Source organism: Manis javanica, chromosome 3, assembly GCF_040802235.1.
Source record: "Manis javanica isolate MJ-LG chromosome 3, MJ_LKY, whole genome shotgun sequence".
NCBI classification, from domain to species: domain Eukaryota; kingdom Metazoa; phylum Chordata; class Mammalia; order Pholidota; family Manidae; genus Manis; species Manis javanica.
Window position 1 is genome coordinate 15,837,523 of NC_133158.1, and position 22,590 is coordinate 15,860,112.

General features: G+C 38.5%; 1 protein-coding gene across 7 annotated transcripts in view; it reads left to right on the forward strand.

The window, feature by feature from the left end:
* The window catches only part of TAFA1 (TAFA chemokine like family member 1), a 708,714-nt gene extending 687,412 nt beyond the window's left edge, over positions 1-21,302 (forward strand). For all 7 annotated transcript variants that reach the window (XM_073230877.1, XM_073230880.1, XM_073230881.1 and 4 more), the window contains 2 exons: positions 15,714-15,838; positions 20,916-21,302. In XM_073230877.1, coding sequence (XP_073086978.1) covers positions 15,714-15,838; positions 20,916-20,933 — 143 coding nt within the window. In that variant the 3' untranslated portion in view covers positions 20,934-21,302. The remainder of the gene's footprint in view (positions 1-15,713; positions 15,839-20,915) is intronic.
* Positions 21,303-22,590: the final 1,288 nt, after the last annotated feature.

Consider the following 22,590-nt stretch of genomic DNA (forward strand, 5'->3'; position numbering starts at 1 on the left):
GAAAGTGAAATGAAAATGGTTTTTGAGCTTGTCACTTGGACCAGAGCCAACTTAAAAACTCAGAGCATAAGAAAAAATTTTTTCTTTAGGCCTGTCTTCTCCCCAAATCATATCAATTCAAAGCGATTTTCAGACACTGTCCCCATGGCTTAGGCTCAGGTAGAGATAGATTCCAGCCTAGAGATAGATTCAGGTAGGACAGAAAATGATTTAAAATCAACAATAAATAAATATTAGAAAGCTTTTTTTTAGCGGCTGTTCTTCCCTTTTTCTTTTGATGGCTGATTTTTAGTTCTCTCCCTATTTCTTTCTTGTGCTACAGTAAACCTCAGAAAATACTTCACTGCGAGTAATTCCTATATGCCCCCCTCTTCTTGCCCAAGTAGTACCAGAGACAACCAAATGAGCTTTAATAGTTTAGTGAAATTTAATGTAGCTTCTCTCAACCAAAGCAGTTAGTATTACGCCATTGTGAGCATATCTGGATTGTAATTAAGAAAACTCCACATTACTACTGACACTGAAGTGCTCTGGGAAAATGCCTAATTTACATAACAGCTATGCCAGTTCTGTATCTTCTGCAGCTGGTGCATTGTGAAGGCTGCTGTGATTGTGCATGAAGAACAGAGAGACATATAATGGAAGAAAGCCATTGTTGGGGAATGTCTGTGGGTTAATCGAATTTCTGAATTTTAATACCGCCCCCCAAAAAAATCATTCTTCAGCCATTGTGAATATTTAGTACTAAGTAAATAAAAAAGGCAGTGATCCAGCTTTGGTAAAATCAAACATCTAGATGCATTCACTCCCTTAGTCCGCAGATATTTATTGAGGACCCTCAGTTACTTAGGATCATGTTAGGCAGCAGTGCCCAACTGCAGTGGCTTGAATAATAGAAATTGGTTTTTCCTCTATAATGAAAAGTCCAGAAATATTGGTTGGTGACATCAGCTCAGTGACATAAGTGCCAGCATTGCAGCAATTTTTCTGAACTTACCTTCTCCTAAACTTTCAGCTATCCTATAACTCTTCAAGACAGGAGATGGGAGGATTGAGGACCAGGCCAGCAGTAATTCTGTGGAGCTCAGGTCAAGGATGGCCTCAGTCACATGTCTGATGGTTGGCAGACCCATTAGTCCAGGAGGGCCTCAGGTGGGATGGTGGCTCCTTGCTCCACAGGACCGTTCATCCCAGTTAGCTTAGGGTTCCACAGAGCAGCAAGCCCCAAGCACTTCCAGGCCTCTTTTGTTGTTTGCTAACCTCTAATTTGCCACAAGTCAAATGTCCCAAACCCATATAGAAGAGCTGGAGAAACAGACTCCACTTCTTGACAGCAGGAGAAGCATTGTCGCATTGCAGAGGTCGACATGGAGAAAGAGGAAGAATTTGTGGCCATTTCTGCAATTGGAAAATGGAAAGTTAGTATCACCTGACATAAAAAGATAAATGTAAAATATTAAAATGAATTAGTGTTACTAAATCACTGCTGCTATTAAAGTAAGCTTTACAAACCACTTACAAACTTACAACCCCCACAAGCTTTCCCACCTCCTTCAGGGATCTCCGCCCTCAGATTAGGAAGTACTAATCTAGGTTTCCTGATTTTGCTCTTGAATTTGGGGAATCCATCACATCCTGTTCCAGTTTAGCTAAACTTACAGCTTTCCAGTTCAGTTAGAAGAGTAGGGTATATGTGACTTGAGGTACCAGAACTATGACTGTGAACTGTTTTCAAGTGGCTGCATCTGACACGTTGCTGTATTTATATTCCTGGTCTCCTATGATTTTCTAGCTTTCCTGAAGCCATCACTAACATGAACAAAATAAGCTGCAAAGTGCTAAAGTTGTGAGTTTCTTCTTCCATGTATGTTAGCAGTTTCTCGGCTCATTCTGATTGTTTAAATAAAGTATTTGATATTATTAGCTTTGTTGAAATATAATTAACTTATAATATTCTATTCATTTTAAATATATATCACAGTGAATCAAAATTTTTATACATTATAAAATGATCCCCATAATAAGTGTGGTCGTCATCTGTTACCATATCATCTGTTACCATCATCTGTTACAATGTTATTAACTATATTCCCTATGCTCTACATTACATCCCCATGATTTATTGATTGGATAACTGGAAGTTTGTACCTCTTAAACCCTTCACCTATTTTGCCATCTCCCAACCCCTCCCAACTCTGATAGCCAATAGTTTATTTCCTGTCTCTATAAATCTATTTCTGTTTTGTTTGTTCATTTGTTTTGTTTTGAGATTCCACATATAAATGAAATCACATGATGGTTGTCTTTCTCTGTCTGGCTTATTTCACTTAGAATAATACCCTGTAGATCCATCCACATTGTGGCAAATGCCAAGATTCCATTCTGTTTTATGGCTGACTAATATTCCATTTTACATACCACATCTTCCTTATCTATTCATCCATCAGTGGACACGTAGGGTGCTCCCTTATCTTAGCACCATATGGGTGCTTGCATCTCTTTGAATTACTATTTTATTTTATTTTTTGGGGACAAACATCCAAAAGTAGAATTGCTGGTTCATTTTTCTAATTTTTTGAGAAACCTCCACTGCCTTTACTATGTATTGGCTTTACCAGTGAGACTTTTTTCTTCCATATGTTTCCTTATTTCTTGCTATGGCCTTTTCTTTTCTGCTGAAGAAGATCCTTTAACATTCCTCATAATACCAGCTTAGTGGTGACGAGCTCCTTTAGTTTTCGCTTGTCTGGGGAACTCTTTATCCTTCCCTTAATTCCGAGTGATGACCTTGGCGAGTAGAGTATTCTTGGTAATAAGTTTTTGCCTTTTAGCACATTGAATATGTCATGCTACTCCCTTCTGGCCTGCAAAATTTCTGCTGAAAAATCAGCTCATGGCTTTAGGGGGCTTCCTTTGTGGATGACTATTCATTTTTCTCTTGTTGCCTTTAAGATTCTTCCTTGAACTTATGTCATTTTAATTATCATAAGTCTTGGTGGGGACCTCTGTGGGTTCATCTTATTTGGGACTCTGTGCTTTCTGAACCTGCATGTCTGTCTCCTTGCCCAGGTTAGGGACGTTTTCAACTATACTTTCTTCAAATAGGTTTTCTGCCCGTTTCTTTCTTTCTGCTCCTTCTGGGACCCCTATCATATGAATGTTAGTATACTTGATATTGTTCTAAAGGGCCCTTAAACATCCTCATTTTTTAATATCTTTTTTCTTTTTGCTGTTCTGATTGGGTGATTTCCACTATTCTGTCTTCCAGTTTGCTGATCCCTTCTTCTATGCAATATAATCTGGTGTTGTTTCCTTGCAGTTTTCATTTCAGTTATTGTATTCTTCAGCTTTGATTGGTTCTGTCTTACATTTTCTAACTCCTTCTTGGAGTTCTCAGGAGTTCTCCTCTCTAGAGTTTAGTGAACATCTTTAGGACCAGTACTTTGAATTCTTTATTATGTAAATTGCTTATCTCTGTTTCATCAGGGTTTTCTTCTGGGTTTTATCTTGTTCTTTCATTTGCAGACAGACATATTCTTCTGCTTCCTCATTTTGTTGGACTTTGTGTTTGTTTCTGTGTGTTAGGTGGAATAGCTACCTCCCTCTGTCTCAAGGAGTGGCCTGTGAGGAGCCCTGCCTGTGTCGACTGCACGCGTCTGGCAGCTTCAGCGGCCAGCTAGAGAGGGCACAGGCCCTGCTTCCTGTGCATGCTGCATCAAGGCCACCCCAGCAGGGGGGCCGGAGCTGGTGTGGACATGAGCCTGGGGGTTCCCAGGGCACACTGCACCAGGGTTGGTTTGGGGAAGCAACTGGAGCTGGAGCTGGTGTGGGCTGGGGGGTCTCAGGGCTCACCACCTCAAGGCCACCTTGTCGGGCTGTTTGGATCTGGTGTGGGCCATCCTGGTGGTCTCAGTGTGTGCCTTGGGGCTGCCTTTCTGGGGTTATTGGAGCTGGAGCAGGCCAGGGTGCACTTCCGTGGTCCTGCAGAGCTGGCCAGAGCCCTTGGACCCTGCTCCCACTGCACTATCAAGGTGGAGGGTGAACATAAAAAATGGCACTCCCCAGCACCTCCAGTCCTGGAGAGAGTTCTAGTAGATCCCTGCCTGGTTGGCAGATGCTCTAGGGTTAAATGTGTTTCCTTCATTTGTAGTCTAGTCACCCTTTGAACAGCTGCTTTTTCTCTGTGCCCCAGGGCAGGCACACAGACCTAAGCAACAGCCCTCCCTACTTTAGGTCACCACATCGTACGTGTGGTTCCCAACAGGACCCTGTCTCCGTCCCTCTTCCCTTTGTGCGGCCCCTTTGTTGTTCATTATACAGGAGCTCTTGCATCAGCCCTCAGTTCTTCTTTAGCAGGAATATATATATATAGGTATAGATTTGCTGTGTCTATGTGAGGAGGTGGGTTAAGAGTCCTCCTTTGCCTCCACCTTGGACCCAGGTTCTAAGTGTTTGATATTGTTGAAATTAAGTACTAAAAAATAAGGACCTTCTATCAGTTTTCATTTTCTCAACGACTTTAAAACTCATGTGAAAGCTCTGGCATGCTTGTATGGAGTTCACACTGCCTGTACTATGTGGTGCTAAGCATAGAGCAGATAGTCTATAAATACTTTGTAATAAGAAAAGCTAAACCCTTGCAAACATTCAGATGATTCCACAGAAATAACTGCGCTGGTTGTGTGGCACTGTGTAGGGAAAATAAAGCCAGCAGTTGATTGTTATTTTCCTGTTCTCTAGAGATTGGTAAGCGAAAGCATCTGCCAAAGAGATATTGGGCCATTTTTGCCAAATTACAAAAATAACCAACTATCAAATGATTTTGCCATTTAAACACACACACAAATAGAATTAGATCCATGAGTGCTCTGCGATCAAGGTCTACATACTGCATGAAAGTCAGGTTCTGCGTTCTGAAGGTAAATCAATTATAATGAGCCTAAAGACATAAAGTCTCCCCCAGAGACTACATGAGCATAATAGCATTATAGCACATTGTTCTCTTACTTTATCAAACATCGATGAGACAGGTATATAAGCATGGAGAGCCACAGGCTTTTCATCCAGGCCTCACCCTCCCCCAAGACATCCATGTTCTCAGTTATATTTCACTCAACCACCCATGACATCCTAATAAAATAAGAGAAACAATATGTCTCATTCAATTCCCCATGATTTGACTTCTAAGGCAATAGGTGAGGTCAGGGTTAGAGATGCTTCTCTCCTACTTGCTACCAATTTTTATAGGTCTGAAGAGGCCTAAGAGGTTTTGTGTGCCCTGTTCTTTCTGCCTTGTCTAAAATCTCCATCAACTCACTGGGAGTTTGAACTTCCCTTTAATCTAATCCATTTAGAAAATGACTCACAATTTATCGAATAAAGTAGAGAAAATTGATACCTTTTCATTAGCTGACAAAGTCCTTTTCACTGCTGGCATCTGAAATGTGTTTTCTATTTAAATTTTATTTATATCAATCTTCTCTAGTGGGAGCAAGATTAAAATGAAAGACCTTACAATCAGTGTACAACTTTTCCATTACTGCCAAGACTGTGGGCAGTAGTTTCGCGATGGAATTGATACCAAGAGTTTTCTGGGAATAATTTAGTGTTTAGAATCACTTGCAAAGTGGAATCAACCAAAATTGATACTTTAATATATCAGTAACTTTACAAGTGATTACTTTATATATGAAAAGAAAAACATGTACTTAAATGACATTATTTATGGTAAATCTGTAGCAATTCCAGCAAATACTATATATATAGAATCTAATAGTAACCTCATAAAGTACTTTTTCAAATTGAGAAAATACTTGTATACAAATATGTTTCTCTAAAGAGTCATTTCTAAAGTTGTAAAACAACAGAGAGCTAGCAAGCAAAAGATATATATACACACAGTCATACATACTCATTCACACACACACATATAAAGATGTGACTTAAAAGTTGGGTATAAATATTTTTTAATCTGATTCTTTATTTTATTTACAATGTAACCCATTTTTTAGGTTTCCTTTACACCCACATCCAGGTTACCCCAAGTCCCTATTTTGTTGTCAAAGATATAAATGGATCAAATGAAAGTGGCAACCACAGAGAAACAAACTCCAGAGGGACAAACACACTGCATTTTCTATTCTGAAATAGCGAGATTATCTACTCTGAGTGCATCAACCTGAGGTATGTGCAGTAGGTGCTTGCCATTCATTAGGGATCTCCAAGAGTGCCAGTTTACACTATGGAATCTAATGCAGGTGATTTGTATTTGGGCTTAGTGCCTTCACTGTGTTTGGCTCTTCGTTCTCTTTTCATTTTGTTGCAGCCCTGATGGCTGCATTTCTTTGAAGAGGAATTATTCACAAAGGTGTTATTAGTATTTTAAGGCTAATTTACAGATACTCAGGATGGAGTGGGAAGACTGACATTGTCTAGGTTCACTAGTTAGCTAAGCAACATCTTCCTGTAGCCAAAAAACTGTGCAGAGAAATGGGTACTTCTGGTGGGAAATGGCAGTTCATGCAATTTTTCTAGATGACAATATGAACATGTATTTATATACATACACACACACACACACATATCACGAGTACTAAACATCTTTTTACCTATTAACTCAGAAATTCCACTTCTTGGGATTCAACCCAGGAAAATAATTAAATACATTTGCAAAGATATATGTGCAAGGATGTTCATATAAGCATTCTTGCAAATAGCAAACAACCAACCAACAAAATAAGGACATCTGACATTTCCAACAGTGGGGGATTAATTAAATAAATATGCATCCCTACTAGGGGATATTTTACAGGCATTAAATAATGATGCATTTCATTTCTCTATAGGCATGCAAAAATGTTTATGATTCAGTGGTTAGATTTTAAAGAAGGGTACCAGACAGTATGTGTAGTGTGATATTTTACCAAAAATATATGTATATGTTAGTGTATGCATTTTTTCAACAACTTAAAAATATATACTGATCATCTACTATGTGCCAGCAGTGTTTCAGCCACTTGGAAATACAAAGTACACACCTTCATGGAGCTTACAATCAAGTGGGAGGGAAAGACAAATACCCAGTTAAACTAAGACTTTGGTATGAATTCAGTAAATGACTTGTGCTATAAGGAAAATCACAGCAGCATATAATGGGAAAGAGGTTGGGTCAGGTGGGAGTAAATCATCTTAGTTATCAAGAAAGGCCACTCTGGAAAGAACGATTGAACTGAGACCTGGTTAAGGTCAATTCTGGGAGAAGACGGCCACAGACAGAGGGTGAGCCAAATCAGAAAAGAGATTTACAGGTTTGCAGAACAACTAGAGAGTCAAAGTGACTGGAACAAAAGGAGGGGAAGGTGTGGAGAGGGGTAGATAGGAGGAGCCACAGAGCATGGACCTTTGAAGTCCATAGTAATAAATAGACTTTATTTTATGTGATGGAAACCACTGGAGAGTTTTAGCAGAGAAATGGTATGATACGAAATTATTTGCATTTTTAAAGATGACTCTGGATGCTGTGTCAGGAATAATCAGAGAGAAAGTCTGGGGAAAAATATACCCAAATGTAACAGTCTGCCTCTGCCTAATGTGATTATGTTTATTTTCCTTTTGCTAATTATCTGTATGCTTTGACTTTCAGAAAATATGTATTTCTTTTCAAACTAGGGAGGAAAACTAAAGGTTTCTATGGTTGGCAAAAATAAGACCATAAAAATATTTGTATCTTAACAAAATTCCAAATCACTGGTTACTATAAACTTCAGGATTATTCTTTGGTGTTTTAAACATAGAATGTTAAATTTGAGAATACAAGGGATGCATAGTAGGAAATTTGTTTAATAACCATGATTATTTGTGTTATTTCTTGGCCATAGGTTTAAAATTATCCACATACACAAATGCAAAAAATGTATACTTGAATTTAATTCTAAATTAAACCACTGATTTAGTGAAAGCGAAATTAACCTCCGGTGTTTGATGTGTAAGTGGACATGTGTACTGAAAGTACAGAATAAGTCAGGATGCCAGCCCTAGTGCCCAGCCCAGAAAGAGGAATATTATTATTGGTAGGAATTAGCAGTGCCCTTCCAAGTGGGCAAAAAGTTTTCTAAAACTCCCTCTGACCAGAGCAGATGGTCTTTTTTTAAAGCAACAGAAGATGTACCCCTGCATTCTGGTAAAATAGCTTGGAGCATTCCATGACAAGTAAAAGATTTGTGTTTTCTCTTGTAATTCATGTGAAATTAGCCTTTTACCTCATAATATATGTATTTATTTGATTTAATATGGAAACACTGTTTTTGATTTCTTAGTTGTTGAATTACAACATCAATGAGGACTTCTCTTACTGACAAAACCCTGACAATCTAAATCATATCCACTTATAGTTTTCTTAATAATGCATCATATCTTTTTATGTATCCCAATTTGTCAGCATGTATTACCATATCATTAACATTTACTGCGTATCTCCCCCAGGAGACTGTATGCCACTTTAGGGTAGGAAATGTGTCTATTTCATGTCTAGCACAGCAGTTAATAAATAGCTTTTGTGTGAATGAAAGATAACTTCTGTCTTCAAATACCTTCAAAGGAAACCACCACCCAAGGAAATCATGCCACACTTATACCTTTAAATATTGCCCATTTCACACTCTACACCCTTACCTCCACCCTCACCGAAATAAAATTCCTTAGTTTGAAAAGATGCTCCACATCGCTAATCATCAGAGAAATGCAAATTAAAACCACATGAGATATCACCTCACACCAGTTAGGCAAACAACAACAAATGTTGGCAAGGATGTGGAGAAAGGTGAACCCTCCTACACTGATGGTGAGAATGTAAACTAGTTCAACCATTGTGGAAAGTAGTACAGAGGTTCCTCAAAAAACTCAAAATGGAAATACCATTTGACCCAGGAATTCCACTCCTAGGAATTTACCCTAAGAATGCAGCAGCCCAGTTTGAAAAAGACATATGCACCCCTATGTTTATCGCAGCACTATTTACAATAGCCAAGAAATGGAAGCAACCTAAGTGTCCATCAGTAGATGAATGGATAGAGAAGATATGGTACATATACACAGTGGAATATTATTCAGCCATAAGAAGAAAACAAATCCTACCATTTGCAACAACATGGATGGAACTAGAGTGAAATGCTCAGTGAAATAAGTCAGGCGGAGAAAGACAAGTATCAAATGATTTCACTAATCTGAGGAGTATAAGAACAAAGCAAAAACTGAAGGAACAAAACAGCAGAAGACTCACAGAACCCAAGAATGGACTAACAGTTACCAAAGGGAAAGGGACTGAGGAGGATGCGTGGGAAGGGAGGGATAAGGGGTAAAAAGGGGCATTATGATTAACACACATAATGTAGCTGGGGGGACACAGGAAAGGCAGTATAACACAGAGAAGACAAGTAATGATTCTATAGCATCTTACTACACTGATGGACAGTGACTATAATGGGGTATGTAGTGGGGAATTGATAATAGGGGGAGTCTAGTAATCATGATGTTCAAGTAATTGTACATTAACGATACCAAAATTTTAAAAATTGCCTTAGTTTGAAAAGCATTAGAATACAGTTTATAGAAGGAACGGAAAGCTAATCATTACCATCATCAGCTGTTAATTCCATGTATGTCTCTGAAATATATTGGAGATCCTACAAAGAACAGCAGTCTGATCAATAAAAAATGGATATAGGTATAAATTTCCATTAAAGATAAGGTGTTACCTGTTTATAAAGGGAATTGGGTGCATACATACTTTGCTGGATGGAGGATACATGGCTAAATCATAGTAAAGATTGCCACATGTTGAGTATAAAGTTTATTAGGTACTATACAACATACTTTATCTCATCTAAAATTCACTATAACCAGCTGTGATTTTTATTAACTCCATATATAACTCAAGAACCTGAGTCTTGAACTAAACAACTTTCCCAAGCCACACTACCAGTAAGTGGTGGAGTTAAGATTGAAACCCAGGTCCCTCCATCACATACCCAAGAACTGAGAGTCTTAACCACTACATAATACCTCCACACCAGATCCTATCCTTACATGTGGGCTCATAGGAAAGGGGGAGTTTGCAATGACTGCAGACAATGGTATTCAATGCTTTTAACTTTCTGTTTGCTTTGATAAAGACAATAACACACAAGGAGTCACTTCAGGTCTTTTGAAGAAGAGCATTGCAACAGCTGTTCCAACAACCTGTGCAGAAAAGGGAGTCTGGAGAGCTGTCTGCATCCTCTAACAGAGTTCCAGTCATTGATTTAAATTGCATGACAGGTTGGGCAAAAATGAGCCTGGAAATTTGCTTTGATTGATGTACTTATAACCTACTTCTGGGAACATGAATGCAATCATATGCTCAACCATTTAATTTATGCTCAAACTCTCATAAGTAATAGAAGCAAGCTAAGAGTGGCATAATATCAAAGAACAATGCCTTTCTCTAACTTTGTAAAGAATTACCTTTCTGTTTTAGAGCAATTTTATTCTTTGGAGTAATCGAAATGGTGAACTGATGATGCTAATAATAGCTGAATTTACTGAATATTTACTGAATGCCAGACACTCTAAGTGCTTTGAATGCATTTTCTCATGTAATTCCCATAATCCTTTGATATAGACACCTTTTTTTCTTTCTCTTTCTGTTTCACTTTTTTGACTAATTCATTTATTCATTCATGAATTGCAAACCTGTCTTGAGCTACTCTATTCCATTCAAAGGTGAAGGCAGGATGATCGCCACCTCCCAGAGCTCACTGCCCAGTGAGTTGGCAGCCACGTGAGCAAATAGTTGGAGTCCATGTAGTTAGGGTTACAGTAAATGTAGTTGAGTTACAGGTCACATCATTTACTCAGTTGTTCCTAACATTGTTTCAGCTATTCTTCCTCACAAGTTTGGAGTAAGCATCTGAAATAAAGACCTATCCCTTCTCTGTCTGAATATAGCAGAGCTTCACTGGCATTTCCTCTGCTTGCTTCTTCCCTGTTCCATTTTGCACATGACTGCTGAATTCATCGTCCCCAATACCCCTTTAATCATGTCTTCCTTTTGCTCACAGAATCTAGAATCTTCATTGACTTACCATTCCTTTTTCTTAGAAGTCCAAGCTCTTTGTTTTCAAGAACTTCCACAGTTTTACTAGGCTTTCTCCTCCTACTCCCCAGGGTGAGCCTCATCTTCTATCACAATCACATATTTCCTAATGGAGAGGCACTGTACTCATTTGTACCTCCTCGCCATAATTCATGCTAAAACGCCAGTAGTGCCCAGATCTAAACTGTAAGCTCTGAGGGCAGGGACCATGTTGTGTTCATTATTTTATCCCTCTCATGAAATCAGGTAGTGCTTTGATGATGGAAAGTGCTCAATGAACATTTGCTGATTTGAGTTCCAGACATTACCTACTGAAATGATAAAAAGGGGCTGCAGTTCTTAGACCTTTTATCTAATGTGTACTTGCTATATTTATTAAACTCACTGCTTATTAGCACCTTGTTTTATTTTCATGGGACAAATGCCTCAAAGCAAACAACAAAAAAAGGATTTCTTCTCTCCTTAGGAGTTACCACTGAAAGCTGGATTGGTTCTTCTTTTACAAAGTCTCTTTTGGCAACAATATGGCCTGGTATAGAGAGTGAAATCAAGAGTTATGATTAAAGTGGCTTTAGTGATTTTAAGAATCTCTCAAGGAAAGATGAACATTCTTGAAAAAGTTGAACATCAGATATTTTCCCGAACTTGACACATTCATACAGCAAATCCCTGGACCCCAGGGTCAAAGGGACCTTTCAGAACCTCTTTCATAATCACCACAGATAAGAGAAAGTTCATTTTCACAGCTGAGACTTAATTAACTCAGTTCATCTAGGGGATAAAAGGTCCTTATTGAAGTTATGCGTGTACCTCACAAGTTGCTCATGGCCTCAAAAATTGTGCGCTAGCAGAAACTTCCATTGAAATACTGTAAGTATGAAATTTTAAGTACTGTGTAGGTCAGGCTAGGAAGAAATGAGTGCATATATATAGACTAGCTTTTGCCCAACTTTTTTTATTCGGTCAACTTAATTTTATAAGAAACATTTTCTATTTTTCATAAATATTTGTGATATAAAATTTATTTCAGTATTAATACAGCAGAGAGAATTCATTCATTCACTCAGCAATCAATAAATGTCTTTTTAAAGTTCTATGGGTCCTGAACACAAAACAAGAATGATTTAGCTCTATTATGGTGAAAAATGTGGATTCTGTGTTTAGATAATCCTGGATTCCAGTGTTGATTTCTGTACTTCCTACCTGTGTAAGCTTGAGAAAGCTATTTAACCTTTTTTGGACTTGAATTTTTCCTCTATAAAATAGGCTCATAAATACCCAGTTATAGGATTGCTGTGAAGATTGGGATAATACATTTAGAGTATGTAGCACAGAAACATTAAAAAATGTCAGTTATCACTTTTATTATAGCACTAACCATTCCAATGAAAGGTATTTAAGAATTACTTTTATTTACATTTTTCTTATAAATAATTCCATACAAAAAAGATTATAAAAACAGTTAATAGGTTAATATTAATTCACTTTATTAAGTCTGATTGATCATTCCTCTTCCAATAATCTGAAGGTTGTAGAGATCTTCCATTTTGGGAGAAGAGAAAGCAATTTTTAAAACCTCCTTGTGAATTTTTTAAGATGTTGTAGTAAATTCAAGTTAATGAAAATATTACAGTTAGAGACTTTATTTTGACCTAGAACATGAAATGGTATATATTAAGATGACTGTGCAATGTACAAATCAGATACAAAATCAGTCTCATGGCATCTTTAGAAAAGCAACCCTGGAAGAATAAACTAGATTCCAACAAGCCAGAGGGATGTCCCAAGTAATCAAACTCTGTTTGGAAGAGGCAAGCGTAATTTTTAGAGATTATAGTCAGGTCTGGGGACGTTTTTATTCTTAGAAAGCCTTTGCTTTTTCTCTTTGAGCCAGTGGATCTTTACAGCCTTGAATTAAAGGTGATGCATGCATTTTGAGCTATATTCTTTTTCCTACTGTCTGCATTTTCACTTAGGAGATATTAACACTTAAGAGAAAAAGCAGCTGCTTTGTTGGCTTGTAAGAAAGTAGGTCAGCTTGGAGAGGGCAGAGAGCAGCCTAAAAAGGAAGGAACAAGATCCTTTAGAAAGAACCAACGATACTGGAGATTGACCTCACCCCATTGTTCATAATTCGTGGAGAAAAAAGTGCCTCTGTGGAGAAAAAAGTGACAAACGCTAAACTGAAGACTGAAACAGTTATCTTAATATGTACCATTTCATGTTCTAGTTCATACTGATTTTGGCTCTAGGTCTCTAATCTTAATTTCTTCACTAACTTGAATATCCTACACTATCTTAAAAAGAATCACAAAGAGAGATGTTAAAAGTTGCCTTCTCTTCCCCCAAGATGGAAGCACCCTAAAACCTTCAGGTTATTGGAAGAGGAATGATCAATTAGATTTAGTAAAGTGAGCTAATATTAACTTTATTTACTGTTTTTCATACATTTTTTTCCTATGGAGATATTTACAATAAGAAAAATGTAAATGTAAATAATTCTTAAGTACCTTTCATTAGAATGGTCAGTGCAATAATAAAAGTGATAACTCGCATCTTTAAATGTCTCTTATGTGTTTCTGTGTTAAGTACTTTAAAAGTATTATCTCAAGTTGGGAAAGGCAGTTTCCCCCCAGAGGTAAGATCAGACAGTTTCCATCCTGATGGGATAGATTCAGGGCAGCTATATGGAAACATGAGGGGGGCTTGAAGGGGACAAGCAAAGCAAATGTGACTGGCCTGCCTGTGACAGTGAGAGCCTAAAGGGAGCTTCAGATTGCAGGCTCTCAATAACCACTGCCAAACCCTGACTTTTATCTTACGTTACCAGGACCTCTGCAATTTATTTTTCTTCCCTTTCAGCACTACAGATGTTTTTATTGCTGCCAAAATACATGTGTCTCTTATTTAATATTGTCACCTATTAATTCTCAAAACTAAGGCCTCTTTTACCTATGACGAGATCTTCCCTTACCCCATGTCTTGATGCAGAACCCTGCTAATAACAGGGAAAAAATTCACACCCCTCACGATCATTTTGTACCCTGTGTAAGATATGTGTCTTCTGTTACTGCTCTGTGTTTTACCTAAGTACCAGGATGTTTTGCTTAGAGGTAGAACTGTTTACAGGATTTTACATCCTACACTTCCTTGCCATGTTCCAGTGGAGTTGCATCTTACATGGTTTAGTCTAGTCCACATGTAAGCTATAAACGAAATACAGGGAAAATTACCCTTGAAAAATTCCTTAAATTGACTACTTTTAGAGAAGTCGTGATCTTGCATATATAATCCTGCAGAGTAATCTTTGCTCAAAGTAAAGATTGAGGAATGCTGGATTTCAGAGGAGGAAAGACTGAAGTAGAGATAGTGTAGGAAGAGGAAAATCTGAATGCAGATAGATGTCTGGATGTTTAAAGCATTCCGCTTTTAAGTTAGCAGTGTAACCCCTCTAGGGAATGCTAGACAGAGAATCAAATGTGCTCCTGCTTCACTGCAGAGTTTACCCCATTCCGTTTGAATATTAATCCTCTGTGGCATTAACAGATGTCATTTGGCTTCTTGGTCATTGTGAAATTAAACATCATTGTGGGACTCAGCTTTGGTACATGAGGGGCTGAGAGATGAGTTGATGAAATGAGTTCCTATCCAGTGTAAAAACAGCCCACTGGAAGGTATCACACAAAAAAATACCCTGGCAGACTTGAGGGTTTGGAATAGAAAAGGTAGACGTGTGAAGCACAGATGCCTTGAGGGGCTTCAGAAATGTCTGACGGTTGTGCAGAAAAAAATTTTCACTCAAGGTCCTAAGGAAGATGTGGAGCTTGTGGATTTGTACTAAGTGAATCCAGATATTAGTTGTATAAAATCTCTTTATCAATTAAGAAAGAACAACCTGTGCTGCAAATAGATCCACAAAATTCATTGCCAGCTTCCTCTTGTGGTCATCCCTGGTATCACCCTGAAAAGTGGGGCTGTTTTATCAGAGGCTTAACTTTTGAAACTCCTACCCCCATCACCAGATACACATTTGACTGTAAAGAAATATTTTCATTTGTCATCACTCCAGGCTTTTATCTTACCGGTTTTCTTTTGTACTTTCGGTCAATTATTTTTTCTTTTATTATGCCTTTGAAATTCTCAGAGCCCCTAGGCTGGGGGATGAACCCTAAAGCTTGGAAGATAAACTGACCTTTCTGAAAAGAATAGCACAGTCATTCCGAGAAGCATGTAGCACCTTTGTGCCCCTCACTGAAAAGAAATAGTACAAAGTCCTCAGTTAACAAACCTCACATAGAAGTTCCTCCCGAAAGCCAACCTCCTGGTTCATATGTTTGCATCGTAAATGGAGATTTTGGACAAAATGTTCCTTGATAAAACAAGACAGTATAAGTATATGTGTATTATAACAGTGATAAACTAATATCCTATTCTTTTTAATAGAGTATTCTTAGCCCCTCATGGAAGGTAAAAGAGGACTTGGTGTGCTTCGAAGAGCATTCACACTTGCAGAGGAACACAGCACTGCTGCACAGGTTGTTTGGATGAACGGCAAACACATTTGTTTCCTGTTTTTGTACAGCCTCCATAGTGATTGGGAAGTGGTGGTGTGAGATGGAGCCTTGTCTAGAAGGAGAAGAATGTAAGACACTCCCTGACAATTCTGGATGGATGTGCGCTACAGGCAATAAAATTAAGACCACAAGAGTAAGTTCATTTATTTCAAATTCTCATACATGCTGCAAAGTGTACTGTCTGCCTTTGCGTTGTCCAGACAGTACCCAGGGAAGCTTGGAACAGGAGAGAAGGAAGCCTTTTCCTCAACAGAAAACATTCTTAGCCATCCAGATCAGTGTCCATCAGCAAGAAGGTAGAGATGAACTTGACTGCACCCTACTGAGCAGTTTAGTGTTCCTGTTACTGGCTCATAAGGAAAGCTAGGTTGCCATGGCCAGAGAGAAGAGGCACGTGAGGTAATTATGAAGATAATTCATCCAACATGTATGGGGTTCTAAATAGATAAAACAATATGGGTCTTGCTAATTTGTCCAGATGGTTTGCTGAAAAGGTCTTTAAGTACAACCATTTCCTAAAGGTCCTCTAAAGGAATTCTTTGATGATCTTCTAGTGAATTGATGGAGTTTTGTGATACAAATAATCATTCTTTAATTTCTGTGGTTAAATTAGGAATTGTCTTCAAAGTATGTACCACAGGTATGGTGGGGCTACCCAATCCATCAGACATGGTGTCATGAGGCTGGAGCAGGCTGAGGCCCAGTCAGGCCAGCCCTTGGGCCTGTAGTTACTGGCCCATAGGAAAGTCCGCAGTCCTGCAGGGAGTGGGGAGGAGGGATCTCTCAGGCGCTTAAGACAGTTAACTATTTATCTACTAGCACAAAAATATGTCAATAATTTGACAACCAGAATAGTTATATGCATGTGTACACGTGAATATCAGCCCTTTATATGTGTATGCATTTTAACGTATTGGGTATTTTTTAAAGCAAGCCCCACCACTTACAAATGCCAGTATGTTGAACTTGTGCTCTTCCAAAAGGGTTTCTCAAATTTAAAAGGGCATCTCTGATTTCAGTCTCATATTATGAGTCCTAACTTGATCTCTCTTCTTAGCATTATCTTTTCAAAAAGCAAAATTGGTTACTGTAGCTTTGTGATACAGAAAACATTATACCTTATGAAACGTATTTATTTCTTGTTTCATAAAATAAGTGGAGACGCTGCGTGTCAAATTTAGTTACCTGGGTTGGTCACATTAACCAGTGAGTGGCTATACCTCCCTGGCTTGCAGCTGGGAGGGATTCCTGGACCATGCCAGCTTGTTAACAGGCCATTTGTATGCACTCAAGAAGCTCAGCATGTATTATCCTATTGCATTTCATCAAAATACATACAACGAAAGTACTAAAAAAGGAGCCCAGTTTGAGCCACTTAACTCCAGAAACCATTTCAGAGTTGGCTGGTGGGATGTGGATTTCAGGTTTTTCCCTTCGGTTACATTTTACCTGGGAATGATTTTGCTAAATAATTTGAAGATACCCTCACAAGTTAGTTTTAAGCTACTCTGAATTATGGCCAGTATGGTTGGAATCCATAATCATTGTTTTAAACATGTTGCTGATATATTTTCTGGCAAATCTCCACTCCTTATCCCAAACAGTAATTGATCGCCCCTATCAAAGGTAAGCCCTCCTGTTGTGGTGCCTCCCAACTTCAAACTCAGAACAGTAATATGAGTCCAAGTATTTCAGGACTGAAATATGTGAAATTCCAAAAGTGCCAACTAGGAGACTCTGGATCAGCAAACATACAAAACACAGAAAGTGTTTATGCTACTTTTCGGGGGACCTGTGTAACTTTCTTTCATCCGGCCTCTGTAGAGTATATTTTAAAACCATTAGGCATGTTGTAAATACATCACAGGCATTTCCTGACATCACGGAAGTACAGGGCAGAAAGTGATCACAGTAACAGAGGCTGGAACACACTGTGTTCGCTGCCACACTTGGTGGGCTGAGGGCAGCCCAGACCGCTGAGTGTACAAGAGAAATAAATCGCCCTTGCAGTGGGTCTGAAGGAGGAAGACGCACCTGTAGTGACGTGTACATCCATTTCAAGTGAAGAAATAATGGGCTCCTCTAGAGCCACGTGAGTAGCACATCAGTCAACTAAGAATTCTCAAGCCTGTCTTTAGAGAAGGAAAAAGAAGACATTAGAAAAAGCTGTATTTGTTAAACCCTGAGAGGATTCAAACACTTCTACAGGCTTATATTTTCCCCCACCTTGTTAAAAAGAAATTCACAATAAAATAAGCACTTTTAAACACAAAGTCACCAATTAAGTCCAGATGATACATACAAGAGCTTTTCTTGGTCTATAAATGAGATGCCAGTACCAGTCCTTAGATGATATGCTCTGAAAATAGGTTGTGTATTAATTTTTATGATAAGCCAGATATATTTTTCCCCATCAGAGTATAAATGTGCCTATAAACTTCAAATATTGACTCTAGCAATTTAATTTTTAAAACAATATAATTCACAGATGTATGTAATTATGAATCATATGTTTTCATTATTTGGTTCTTATCTAATTGCAAGAAAGATTCTTGAGATGTCATTCTTTTACCCTATATAGGTTTCCTCAAAACCTTCCTATTGTATGGGTTACTTCCCAAATAATCAGCATAAACCAAAATTCTCAGCAGTCTTTGAAATACAGATAAACAAAAGATATTTCAAAGTGGGATCTAATTTAAATTTTTATGATGCTCATTTTTAAGGAGGGTAGAAAGTGTAATAAATTCAATGTTACATTGAAACAACCAGACACCCCAAAGCATGAAATAGCCAGAGTAACAGGCCACAGTCTGAGGGAAAACCTTGGGAGATTTAGTATCTGGGTGACATAACCCACAGAAGGAAGGAGAAAAGTTAGGTAGAATTAGGGAAGGGCTTCCCTTTCAGATTTGGAAAAATAAATCTCAGGAAAAGAAGAGACTCTTGAATGCCACCCTACAGAAAGAAAGTAGGTCACCCTTGAGAGGTTTTCCAAAGCCCAGCCTGGAGTGCAGTAATACTGGTGACAGACACACCCTCTCAGGGACAAGCTTAGTACACCTGGGTGACATTTCATGGCTTAATTTTATCTGTTTCTGCTTGATCATTGCTTCAATTGTTTTATTAAATTGCTTTCTTGGTAGTTTGTAGCAAGACTAGCCAACCTAAATATCAACTATGGTTTTAAACACCTATTGGTTTATTTCTTTTCTTTAAGCTTACATGTCAAAAACATAAGTTTGAAAGTTGGAGAGGCTATATCCCATGCATTCAAAAACAAATCTGTATTAAAGAACAATGGCTTACTTCCCCATAGAGGAACTACGTTGTTTGACAGTGCTGTAATAATTCACATGCAAAAAGTGAACACTGGTTGTCTGGGGACAGGAAGAGGAAGGGAATGAAATGAGAAGAAAACCAAAGTCACTTGGGAAGAAAAATTAGCAGAGTAAAATAGCAGGGGATATTACCTGGCATAATACCAAGGGAGTATTAACCAACTCTGAATTTCCTTCTACCAGCATGTTAATGTCTTTCCAACTAGTAAAAAAAATCAACAGATTTACACAAGGTAGAGTCAAGTTCATTCCCTAGAAGGGCAGGTTATCAGACTTTAGGTTCCATACCTAACTAACCACAATAGCCGTCTGGCCAAGTAGGTGTTTTATGTGACTGGCCCAGCACAAATCTACCACAATCATTTGTCCACGCCATCCTGGGCCCATCCTGCTGATGACGACCCAGACTCAAAACTCCATCAGATCTGAAGTGTCCTGGGAGCCCTTACTCCTGATCTTCAGTCCATTTTGTGTCAGATGCCTTAAATTAGGGAGTGAGAGAGCAGTATCTGGAGACTGCAGGAAGGAAGAATAACCCATTTTACGCTATCACAGTTGTCCCTGTTTCCAAGTGAACTCATTCACTTACTCAGCCAGTAAAAATACTTATGCCTCTACTACCTACAATTACTATATCAAGGTCCTGGGGATGTGATGTGGACATGACAGATCCCTTGTTCTTCCATGAAGGATGGGACCTAAGTTTGGGTGGTGGGCATGGAGATGGCAGATCAGTACAGATAAAAGAAAGGCGATTCCAGTTCAGGTCTGTAAATGTCACTTTATCAGTCCTTTTGGTGAAAAAGAAGACAGTGAAAACAGAAGGTGAGACATGCTACTGGAATGTAGGAAACCAAGGTTTTGAAGGATTTGTTATTTGTATGGAGAGGATAAAAAAAAAATGTGTGATTTCCAATATGTTCTGCCCTGGCCCAACCAATTTTTGAATGCTAACTTTTATTACTCTCCTTACCTAACCCTGTATGCTTTAAATGGACTCCACAACTGGACTCAGAACGCTCAATTTCTAAAACTATAAAGCATTAAAAAGCTGGGGAAATATGCCTTATGTCCTAGAACTCCAAAGTAGAAACTTCAAGTCTATTGCAATCATTATTTATGTTCTAGACCAGTCTCCATGCATGCCATGCATCCTTTTGAATATTAGAGACTTTGGGGCCATATCTGAATGGATTAAACTGTATCAAGTTATAGGACTATGCTCCTAAATGCCCTTGAATATTATGTCATTTTCAAGTGGAACATTTCCTCACCTTGCAAAGGTCTCCTATGTTCCTAAACAAATGTGGACTAACCTTGGCAATGACTTCATCTTACGCCACCCCTCTATATCTTACGGCAGGCCAACTCTACAAGGCCATGCAAGGAATGATCTCCTCAGTTCAAATTCTCATCAGACAGACAGATGACTAAATATATAATTTTCAGGTCCCAGGGTGAAATGAAAACACAGGGCCCCTTGTTCAAAATTTAGTATTAACTTCAAGATGGCAACAGCTGGTCATTAAGTCAAGTGTGGGGCCGTTTACAACACAAGCACTGTATAGCTGCATAGGGCACGTGCCCAGGAGGACAGCCCTGGGTAGGCATTGCTCCAAGAATCTATCTCCTCAGTTGAGGCAAAATGAATTTAATGAATTAGTACAAATATGGTGGCCTGTCAGTGTGCTTTGATCACCATTTGAGAACGACCGCTCTAGATGTAAACGTTTTTGACTTCAGATCACTTGAAAGAAGCAACATACTAAAAATTCAAGATGTCCTCATTTTCTGACTGATCACCTTTCTTGGTGCCTTTATTTTCTTCTTTTCTCCCTGAACTTTCTTTCTTTCTGTCTTTGGTTTCAGATCCACCCAAGAACCTAATGGAAGCATTTGTTGCAGTAGTAAAGGAAAAACCAACTCTGCAGAAAATATATTTTAAAAATTTAAAACATCTTACGTGTTTCAAGCCAAATGGATTTCTTATTTGCACTTTGACTGGTTACCAGATAATCACAGCAGTTTACCGTGTGTCACGAAGTATCCCATAGCGAGAAGACCCAGAGCTTTGGCAACAGCATGAAAAGTGGTCTGAAAAAAGGATTTTCTCAGTGAAAATTTTTGGGATTTCAAAGAATGATCGACTGTCCTCTAATTTGGATCTATAGTTACTTTGTACCATTTGAAATATATGTATATATAATATTTTGAAATATTATATATTCTCTTCAAGAAATGAACAGTACCACAGTTTGAGACGGCTGGTGTACGTTTTTGAGTTCGGGATTTTTGTTTGTTTCATTTTGTTGTCATTTCTAATTCTGTCGGCAAGGAAGACATGTGCCCTTTGGGAGAGTTCGATACGGCACACTGGACAGCCAGCTACAGGTGGACTCCTGGGATCTGAGGCATTATTACGATACTGAGTCAAGATCTTCCTTCTGTTTCTACCGGATGCCCCAAGGAAGCATGTCGTCCTGTTTTATTGCTTTCTACCCTGTGCAATATTAGCATGCAAGCTTGGCTTACATAACCATACTTTATATTCAATTGATATATAATAACCGTTCTAACCTCTTCCAGGAAAATATTTTTAGAACTGCTAGCTTTTCCACAGATAAGAAAATGAGGATTCTTGAGGGAGCTGCTACACCATGCTGTTAGGACTCTGGCAGACTGATGGTAGAGTATGGATCCCTGTATGACTAAGTTCTGTAAATACATGGTTTTCCGGCTTTGTATAGCTGTCCTAGAATGCAGAAGAATCCTCCGATTAACTCCAAAGTCTGGCATTCATTAAGTACATAACGCTGTAGCAACGAGTCTTATCATGGCACCTCTTTCTGCATTTGATTTGCTTTTTCCAAGATTATTCAGACATCTTCTGGTGAGATAGGAAGACCATCAAAGCAATTAGGTTTCAGAATGACCTCTGTGACCAAATGTTGGACAGCCCTATTAAAGTGGTAAATAACTTCTTTCTAAACCTACTTGTCCTCTTTATTTGCCATTTATTTTTCTTGAATTAGCTTTAGCCAAATTCAGAGAACATCTGGCTTAGAGATTCACAGACAGCCAGAATTTTTTCCATAAGGTCTTTGCTGCCATCATAGCCAATATTCCCCACCCTGGGATTCTGAGAATGAGAAATTCATTACTGTACCTTCTGTGTCTTCACCCAACAAGACGAAATGTCAAATCCCAACATGGGGCTTCGGTAGTAGTCACTTGGGTGATATATATAGAGAGAGAGATGGGTCTTGCCTCCCAAAAAAGAATTTTTTTTCATCTTCTCTTTTTGAGAGTTATTCAGCTGAAGCTTCTCAGAAGGAAATATCTACTTAAGTTCTAGTTTACCGGGGATAGTGTAATAGTACTACACATTCCTGCTACTTGCCCTATTATATTGCAAAACTGTCTGTTTTTTCTCTAAAGTCTATTCTCTGGAATACATGTTGTTAGGGCCTGTTATCATTGGCAGCACAGTGGGTCACCTATTGTGAATTTTTTTAAGTTAAATCTCAGATAACTCCAGAGGTTC